Source organism: Eretmochelys imbricata, chromosome 6, assembly GCF_965152235.1.
Source record: "Eretmochelys imbricata isolate rEreImb1 chromosome 6, rEreImb1.hap1, whole genome shotgun sequence".
Taxonomy (NCBI): Eukaryota; Metazoa; Chordata; order Testudines; family Cheloniidae; genus Eretmochelys; species Eretmochelys imbricata.
The window spans coordinates 16,398,602-16,408,879 of NC_135577.1; the positions used below are offsets into that span (position 1 = coordinate 16,398,602).

General features: G+C 48.8%; 1 protein-coding gene across 1 annotated transcript; it reads right to left on the reverse strand.

Annotated features, from left to right (window-relative positions):
- Positions 1-257: 257 nt before the first annotated feature.
- Positions 258-8,023, reverse strand: LOC144267158 (pepsin A-like). Its single transcript, XM_077820878.1, has 9 exons — positions 7,968-8,023; positions 5,689-5,845; positions 5,042-5,159; positions 3,582-3,700; positions 3,080-3,279; positions 2,322-2,438; positions 1,606-1,747; positions 1,382-1,474; positions 258-395 (listed from the first exon to the last, which is right to left on the reverse strand). Exons 1-9 carry the CDS (start codon positions 8,021-8,023, stop codon positions 258-260), a joined length of 1,140 nt encoding a protein of 379 aa, XP_077677004.1.
- Positions 8,024-10,278: the final 2,255 nt, after the last annotated feature.

The window sequence follows — 10,278 nt, forward strand, 5'->3', positions numbered from 1 at the left end:
ATAGGCAGGTAGCTGTGGCCCTAAAAACCAATGTTCAAAAAATGAATAAAAGATGAGTCCAATCCTAAACCTCATCAAAGAGAAACAATTCACTCAAATGCTCTTATATTCCTTTATTCTACTGGGGGTAAAATTATGAGATAGAGGGTGAATGTGGGGTGATGTCACTTGATCGATAAGCGGTGTTGGGGCTCTAGAGAAACACAGACTCTCCGGGGTCAGTGTTCCATGGCAGTGCCCCAGGGATGGTGCTGTGTTCATGCCATAGAGGCCAGGGCCACCTGATTGTTGGCCCTGTCGAAGACAACGTAGTACTGGCGGATGAAGATGTCTCCGAGGATCCAGCGCCCTTCGAGGTAGATGCTTTCAAAGCCGGACATACAAGAGCCTGACTCCTGCACCAGGGGAAAAGGGGACATGGTAATTATTGGGCTGGAACTTCAGTGAGTTACCATCCTGTAGGGCCTGCTGGTGCTTGTTACCATCTTGGGCTGGGCTCTCAGAGCTCTCAAACCAAGTAGCATTAGGCTGGATAGGGCTTCCATAGGAGACCTCTGTGGGCTGCAGGGAGTGACACTGGTGAGTTGGGCCCCAATTTTTGATGCTTCTTGGATGCCTAACTCCCAGTGAGCTACCTCTGTGGATCTGGGCCTCAGAACAGCCCTAGTGCCTAAGCCAAGGCCTAAGGGATGCAGCCTGTCAACTGGGAAGAAAAGCAAAGTCCTGACAACTTCTGTTCATGACACATCCCTTGGGGAGGCAAAGCGCGCTCTCTCCAGACTCCTGGCCAGATTCCAAAGGGAGCGATTACATTCTGCCACCAGAAATCCTGCTGTGATTATAAGTGGATTTGGGCTTCCCCACTGCCTGTCCCACCTACCAGCTGGTGTTGCTGTGTGCTGTTAAAGCAGCTTGCCTGTTCCTCTCCAGTGGGGAGCAAACTCTTATCATGGGGAAGGAACATCCTTCCTGATGCCCAGATGCCCATGCCCTGGAGCGCAAGGCAGCGATCTCTCTTGATCTAGCCTCCCAGCTGGGGTAGCTGCTCATTTAATTCCCTCCTAGCCCCGTAAGTCCCCTGCCCTGGTGATCTCCTACGGTGGCCAGCTCTACAGGCTGCCTCGCTGCTCTTGCAGTGTGTCACCTTCACTGTGGGCCTGCCTTCATCTTGACCATCCCTCCCCCTGGATCCGTTTGTGGGAAGAGCTCTCTGCCGCCCCACTCTCATACTGAGGACAGACTCTGAGCTGCATCTCAGTGATGCTCCTGCAGGCTCATGCTGGCTGTGCAGGGGAATTTTGCCAGCATGCTCAGTGCAATGGCCTAAGGCACAAGCCCTGGCTAAGAGGCCCCGAGGCGGCTTTCTCAGCGGGACACTCACTTCAATGATGTAGGCACTGGCAGGCACAGGGAACTCAATGCCGTTGATGGTGAAGACGATGTCGGGCAGGCTGCTCATGGCACTGCAGCTGATCTGCAGGGAGGGAGGCAACACACGGAGGAAAGGTTAGACATGTCTCGGGCACTAGGTTCTCCAATGAGGGAGATGGAGCATCACATCCGTGTGTAGCAGACACCTCTAGAAGCATCTCTCCCTCTCCCTGCCCTTACCGTGCCATCGCTGGTGCCGATGTAGGAGTTGATGTTGGAGACGCCAGAAGGGGGCCCAGCCAGCAGAGAAGTGCCAGTGTCAATGATAGCCTGGCAGCCACCAGAGCAAGCGATGGTCTCTCCGTTCATGGTGACGCTGCAAGAGAGAGAGTCGGGGGAACGTCCCCACAAACACTTCCGATCTCATTCCCACTCAGCCCACAAGCCAGCAGTGAGAGGCCTGTAGGGTGATTCTTGCTGAATGCCAAAAAGTTTCCCCTGATGTTTCAGCCTCAATCTCTCCTTCCTTGGCTATTGCCCATCGCTCCTTGTCCTACAACCTTCTGGGACTGTGACCGATCTAGCCTGAGGCTCACAAACTGATGTCAAGGGTTTGCGACCACCCTGCCCTTTACTTTATTGCTAAACAGGGGAGAGAGGGGTCCTGGCAAAGGGGACGCGGGGGTGGTGGTGCTGCCCTTACCCTGCCCCCCTACTAGTGGCAGACACAGGTCATCTCTGGGTCCTGTTATGGGCGAGGTGGAGATCCACTCATCTAACTGCCTTGCTGGTGAGCCCCTTTCCTATAACTCCAAGTACAGTGTGATCCCAACTCCCTTGTCTTGTCTCTCATCTTGTCTAGACTCTCAGTTGAGCTTCCCCCGGCTCCCACATGCATCTCCTTTTTTCAAGGTAACATTGAAGGGGAAGGTCCAAGAGGTGGGCGATACCTGTCCATGGTGATTTCCCAGTAACTCTCAGAGGAGAGAGGGATCCAGTTGAGGCTCCCAGAGTAGTAAGAGGAGTCGATGCCGCCGAACATCACAAAGCTCCCAGTCTGGTCATTGCTGGAGAAGGGAGAGAGGAGAGTCAAGGAGAATGTATGAATGGTTGGCTAATGAGACAATAGCAATCGCTCCATCTGTTAGAGAAGGACGACAGCTGGGGAGTGCTGAGGTAGACTCAGAGCTGGGAATATCAGCATCTAGTAGCCAAGATAGGACAGGCTGGTTGGATGAGAGGAGCACCTCACCCCCTGCTTTGACATCACTTTGGGCTTTCTCTTCCTAGATCTCAAAAGCTAAGCACATTTGGGCCTGGCCAAATGTGGACGGGAGACCACCAAGGAAAGGCCCAGGTGTGTGAGGCAGTTGTGTCAGTGACTCAGTAGGGGCTGCTCTTTCCTCAGAGTCAGGACTGAGCAGATGGTTCAGCCTGGTGCTAGAAGGTTTTGAGCAAGGAAATCATCTGGGTGACGTATTAGGGGAAACTCTTCTCCCAGGAGTCAGTTTAATACCAATGCCCTAGTGTTCACTTCTGCTCCCAAAAACTTAAATCACTAGCATAGGAGAGTTGCCATGTTCCACCGCAGAGGTGGCTGCTTTGGGGGAATTCTTATGCAAATGTTGCAGGGATCACTCATTGAGAGAGGCGCTATAGGAACGTGAATCTCACTGCAGCAGATGGGCTGTTTCCAGCCCTGACTTACGAGCTCAGGTAGACGGAGAAGAGGTCCTGAGACACCAAACCCTCGTTCATCATGTTGTCAAAGACGGGGGTGGCTCCAGAAGAGGAGATGCTGGGGAAGGCCAGACCCAGGATCCCATCAAAGGGGACGTAGTAAAAGAAGGAGCCGGGCTCAGTTTCACTCAGACCAAAGATCTGGTTGGTGTCCACAATGCCTCCAACCTTGGGAGAGGGATGGGGACAATCAGACACACCCTACACCCTGGAGAAGCTGCCAAGTCTACCACAGGGTCCTGATGGCCTGGGGAGTTCTCAGAGGCTGGCGTGCCCTGCACTGTGGTCTCTCCCCCATATGAGAATATTCTGTGATTAGTCTCATTGCCTCTTCTCTTCCCTTTTTCTATCCCCCCTCTCCCAGTTCATACCCATACTCTGCTTTAGCTTCCCAGATGCCTCCTGTCCTTCTAACGCCAAATCCTTCACCATGTCTTTTCCATGGGTTTTGATCCTTTCTTGTGATTTACCTGGACGGTGTCATAGCCCAGGATTCCAGTCATGCTGCCGGTGCCATACTGGATGGAGAGGCTCTGGCTGGTGGCCTTGTAGGTGGAGGAGTCTGAAGGGTTGAATTTTTTGTGGTTTGCTGCAAGTACAGATGAGTCAGATGGTCACAGGCTGACACTTGTAACTCTCCCCATGCATTGTACGGAGAGCTTGGGTGACTAGCGAGGCTCTGAATTCTTTGGTGAGGTCAGGGTGCCTAAGAGTCACACATTGCAGGACTCAACATTGCCACACTCAAGTGCCTTTGTGGATCTAGCTTCTTGTCTTACTAGGACCCTTTCCACCTCTGACACTGTGTAGTATGTGGAAGGAAAATGGAGGGAGACATGCTGCACTCTGTCTTCCCGGGTGAATAAAAATCAATGATAAAAAAAATCTGATTTTTTAAGATATCAGTATGTTTTTCTTTTTAAAAATAACCTATTTAAAATTAACTTTGAAATTATGACAACAGAGGGTAAGGTCTAAACTTACTAAAATCTTCTAAAATAATTTAAATTAAATACAAAGGTTATTATTAAGCAGTGCACGTTTTCTGGCTTTAAAGAAAGTCAACAGAACTGGAAGATTTGACTGACTCAGCACCTGGAACCAGCGTTTCCTTTGTTTGAGGCTAAACAAGCTTTTGACAGCAGTAGCCTCTTCTGCAGGTGCAGAGAGCATACTTTCTTCAAGTCAGTTTATTAACTAGTTCAGTTCACAGACTAATTCATTCCAACTTAAGAAACCAATTGGGAATTGAAAAAGTGGGAACACTTGTTTTCCTCTTCTAATCTCTGAATAAAAGCTAGGTGCGAGAGGATGAGCTCTACAAGTTCGAAAATCTTGAAGGATGTGTGGATCAGAAACAATCAGTTCAATTCACTGACTACAAATAACACTTCCTTTGTTTCATAGATCTGTTATTTTTAAATGCAAAACATGTTTTGATAAATTTTTCTTTCTTGTATATACAGCCCATTGAAAGGAGTTCTAACTAATTTTTTTAAAAGCTGGATTTTGAATTTTAAAGTGAATTTTCCAATTTCCATCCAAATTGAGTCTGATAGAAACCAAAAATTAATCATAATATAGTAAATAAGAAACACCTCCTTCACCATTTTCTAAAATAACGAAAAAATGAACAAAGTAAGAATTTGAATAAATGTGTATAAAGCTATGTTAATTGCTTAAATAAATGTGTATTGACATTCTGTATCCCCCTGATTTTCTAAAGGAAGTATGAAATATAATGTAAATATCTAGTTGCAAGTCAACCTGTGTATAGTGGTTACAAACCAGTGAGAATAAGCTTCCTTTAGAAAAATAATTAAAATCAATTATTTCAATTAAGGTTCCTCCTCGCTAATGTAAATCTCTATGATTTCAGTCAACCACCACAGCTGGAATGTCAAGGCAAGACAGGTTGCAGGTGACTTACTGCAGGCTGCACTGGAGCAGTACACAGAGGGCACCCACAGGTTGGAGGAACCGGTGTCGAAAATGACAGTGAAATCCTGAGCAGGCGTACCAATTGAGATGGTTCCATAATACTCGATCTGCCAAAGCAGAACAAAAAACAATGGACAAAGAGGAAACCCTTCCCATCCAAGGACTAGATCATCACCAGGAGTAAACCGGCGTAGTTCCACCAGCTGAGGGTCTGGGCTACAGTGTCCTTGCTAAAGGTTCAACCTGAGCTGGTGTTTCTCTGCCATCGCTTTGCCCAGCATGGCTCCTAGCACCTCTTGGTCTCCAATAGCCACAGGTGATCAAACGCACATAATTATTTAGCCTCAGACCCCTGAATCTCAATGTGTGGAAGAGCATGATTGGAAGAGGACAGCCAGCAAACCCTGGGAGTGCTCTTCCCAATGTTCTTCTGAATGCCATCCAATGACAATTGGGGGCTGGGTGGCCCAGCACAGGTTCGTGGCTGCAGCAAGATGGGAGCTTGCTTGGAAGCACATGGGTGGGGGAGTGGGTTGGGGCACTTTTGGGAGGAGGAGAGATCAGCTGTTGGCAGAGAAGTGGGAAGCTTTGATGAGGAGAGGGAGGCTACAAGACTGGCTCTCCTGCTATACTCACGTCCATGTAGTTTGTTAGGGGCTCACTGGCAAACTTGTTGGCCAGGCTGGGGAAATACTTGGAGGCTGGGTTGTAAGGGTGTTTCTTCAGGAAATCCTCCAGCAAGCCATGTTCCTTAAGGTTCTGCCTCAGGGATTTCCCCTTCTTCAGGGAGACCCTAATCAACAAGGGTAGGGAGAGAGACCGATCAATAGGAAATAAACAATAGACAAGCCTTGTGTTCAGCACCGACAGTGCAATCCAGCTTTTACATTGCACTGAGACCCCTTAGTATACCTAGGATTATCAAAGGAGTGCAAAGGAGTTGGGTGCCCAGGGCACTGAAAGTCAGTGGGAGTTGGGCACAAATTTTCTGTAGGATTCTTGGAAAATCCCAGCCGATATGTATAGAAGAGATATGGCTTAACATTCTGGGAGCTGTACTAATACATAGAAAGAGACAGTCCCTGTCCTGTAGAGGTTACTGTTGAAATAGACAAAATGGACAAAGGAACTATTATCCGCCACCTTGACTCCGTCAACCATTCCGTTCTGCTTGAAATCACTTGCTCCCTTGGCTTCCATGTCTCTCCTCTCATGGTTCTCCTACATCTGTAATCACTCCTTTGATGCCTTCAGAGGATCTGCCCTCCAACTTTCTGTGGGAGTTCCACAGGGCTCTGTCCTTGGTCCCCTTCTATTCGCCTTCTACCCCTTATCTCTGTGTAATCTCATCCGCAAACACAAATTCCACTACAACCTCTATACCGATGACTCACAGATCTGCCTCCCTCCTCCAGGCCTGTCTCCTTCTGTCCAAATTCAAATCTCGACCTTCTAGGCCTGGCTTGATGGGACTAATTGAACATGGGGGAGGCCTCATTTTTTAGGAGGCAGGATTAGTAAGGTACTGTGAATAGATCAGCAGGCTGAACACAGAATGTCTATGGCTAACCAGGACAGGTAAGTGCATGGTAAGCCAAGAGACAGAATGGCTGAACTAGCCAAGATAAGGCAGGGAACATCAAAGGAATCATTTACAAAGGACAGGGTAACAGTGGACGAGATAAGATGGGAACATAAAGATGAATAAGTCACACATGGCGTGGGTAGAGCATGCTGTACAGGGATTGGTTCCTACAAAGAAAGCCAATCCCAAAACATGTGAAACAACTTTTGTCTAGCTCCTCACGTCCAGGCTCTGTCTAAATCTTACCAAATCTTCTTGCATAAGCTCTCTGAGACGCAGCCTTTCCTATCCCTTCACGCAGCCATAGCTCTCGTCCCAGCTCTCCTCCTTTCATGTCTCAATTGCTGCAACTTCTTCTCCCTGGCCTTGACAAATGCCATTTTGCCACATTCATGTCCATTCAGAACGTTGCTGCAAATATAATCTTCCTAGCAAGTCACTTTGAACATGACACTCCTCTCTTTGGGTCCCTCCACTGGCTCCCCCTGCTCTATGATATCAGACATAAGCTGCTTGTCTTCACTTCCAAGGTCCTTTGCACTCCGTCCCACCCTACCTCTTATCCCTCACTGGCTATCAAGCTATTGATGCCCATCTCCCATTGGCCCATGATGCCAGCCTCTACTGCCAACTTGATAAATTTTCAATCATGCACCTTCGTGCTTTCTCCCACCTGCCCCCTATGGTTGGGAGGTCCTCCCCATAAGCATCTGCAAAGCTACCACACTGTCCTCCTTCAAATCCCTCCTTAGAAACTCTCCCTTGTCGTCGTGCCTATAAAAAAACCATAACAACAGTTTGGCTGCTGGTGTGCAGAGATCACTGTCCATCAAGCTGACTGATTCTTTAGTTGTGCTCCCCTCTCAGTCTGTCTGCATGTCTCTGTTGTCTCTTATGTCTTACTGAAGTCGTTATCTACTTAGGGAAGGGACAGCCTTCCAGGGCCTAGTGCCATGGAGTTCTGGTCCATGACTTGTGGGTCCTACATGCTGTGATAATACAAATAATAAACACTAATATTATCACAGAGAACTGATCCCCAGAGAGAGACTCCATCACTTGCCCCTGGTCACACAGGGAGTCTGTGGTAGAGCCAGGCATTAACCCAGATCTCGCAAGTGCCACTCCAGTGCCTGAACCACAAGACCTGCCTTCCTCATTCCCCTGCTACAACACAAAGCTAAGGGGATGTTCCCAGCTGCTGCCTATACACGAATGGAGAGTAGAGAAGAGAATGAGAGAGGTGCAGACATTCCCCTTGATAATCACACATGGTTATGTAGAAAGCCGAGTTCAGCAGCCCAAAGTGGTGTGTTCCCCCAGTACTCACTTTGTCACCCGGCACTGAGAGAGCGCCACCAAACTCAGGAGCAGAAGCCACTTCATGGTGTTTTCTGACACGCAAGCCAGTGGTGATGAGTGGTGAATGTAGAGAAACGCCTGGGTGCTGCTTCTTATAAACACACAGCCCAGAGCTTTTCTTATCGAATTAATAACCCTGATAAGAAATGTAAACCTTCCCGATAAGATCTTCCAAAATGTCCTTAAACGAAATTTTGGAGAACACTCAAAGTCCATAGATTTCCACCTTCACTTGGCTGTGACCTGAAAATGGGGCATTGTCTAGAGGGAAGGTGTGAGAGTTCAGGGACATCTAAGCTTTGAAAAGCAATGCCTTGGGGTTGCTTTAAAGAATGGGACAGGAGGCACAGAAGAATTGGAATGGGTTACGGAGACATTCACTGCTTGGTTCTTCATTCCAATCTAGCCCCATGCTGGGAGAGAGGGTAACTCAATGGGATTGGAGCCTTCCACATCTTTGGCACCACTTGCAATACAGCCATAGAATCACAGAAGTGTATGACAGGAAAGGGACTCAATAGGTCATCTAGTCCAGTCCCCTGCACCCAAGGCAGCCATGCAGTGGGGAATTGGTTTCTTTTTGGGAACCAGGATATGGAGCTTTACACCTCTGGGTCATTGGTAAGGATACAATTCTGTCACAGAGTTCACAGAATCCGTGACTTCTTCCAGTGTGGGGCTGGAGCAGCTGTCAGCCCCAGGCCATCAGAGCAGTAGCCTCAGGGCTTAAGCAGCGAATGGGGTTGGCTCAGCCCCCTTGGGGCTGGAGCAGCTGCGGTCAGACCCTGACACAGGAGCAGCAGCAGGGCTGGACGAGCTGCTGGAGGTCAGCCCCTGGCAGCTCTCTCACTGTTAGACACTCCCCCACCCCCCGTTCCTACCCTCCCCGCTCCCAGCAGGGCTCAGATTCGTACCAGTGACTAAGGTTTGTCTACACTGGCAAGTGAAAGACAAAACTTCTGGTGTTCGTTTGAGGGCTTTCTCTCCCCCACCCCCCCCTTCCCTGGTTCTTGTCATGCAGACGGAAAGCGGAAGACCAGAAGTTTGAAGTGCAGGCGATGCGATGTTTATTGGGGTTAGTTCCAAGCAAACATATTCCGAAGCCCTTCACACAAGTCAGGCTTATCACTCTATGCCGATAGAGTTTTCCCCTTCCCCTCCCCCAATTACAGTTCTCTACACCAGTGGAACCCCTTCTTCTTCTAACCCCTAGCTCCGCACACCAATGGAGCTCCCTCTTCCCGGTGTTCTGCTTCTAGCTCTGATGCTGCAGAGCATTTACTCTGTGTCCCCCTTCCCAGCTCTGACACTGCAGAGCATTGCCTGTGTCCCTGTTCCTCATTCCCCTATTCCCAGTCCCCTATTACCATGATCATTCCCCTTCCCACTCCCATTCCCCATTCCTACTCCCCCTCCTTCTTCTTAGCAGGCCCAAATATACCTGCAGTGCACGCCCCTAGTCACACTCCTTATAACTTATGGTCATGGTCTGCTCGGGAGGCTTGTGAGCCTGGGTCTTCATCCCACTCCTTTTGTACTCCATGGAGGGGTAAGCAGTGAGGTTGTGCTCCAGTCAGGGGCAGTCATTTCTCTGGTCTTTTCGCATTTTACCGCCCCACACAATCCTCCCTTGCCCCTAAAAGCCCCATCTGGTTGTGGGAAATGCAACACACAGCATCTTTGTCCTTTGTTCTTCACACATATTAGTAAGGATGTAAGAGTATAGATCATCAAATCCAAAATTCTATCTCGAGCTAACAGGCTTATAAGCTAACAATATTCAGAGGTGTTAAAAAAACACACACCCACGAAAGACAAAAGATTTGCTGACGACAAGTGCCGGTGCGAACAGTGCTTTGAACAGTCTGCAGGAGCGCTTTGTCTGCAGGAGCGCTCTCCTGCCAACAACGCTAACGTCGCTTGTGGGGGTGGAAGTTTTTTGTTGGCAGGAGACCTCTCTCCTGCTGACAAATGAGGCTACACTGCGCACCTTTTAATGGCACGGCTGTAGCAGCACAGCCATGTCACTAAAAGCTGCGCAGTGTAGACATAGCCTAAGGTTAAGATTCTCTCACGGGTATTTTTAGTAAAAGACAGGGACAGATCGTGGGCTTCTGTGAATTTTTGTTTATTACCCCATAGAGGCCCCTGTTGATGGGCAAGAAGCAGATGTCCAGTCCTCCTTGGGAACAGGATAAGGTCACCATGACTTAGACCTTATGGGGAGAGAAAAGGAGAAAATCCTGGATGGCCCCAAACCTGGAGACAGATTCCCTGGC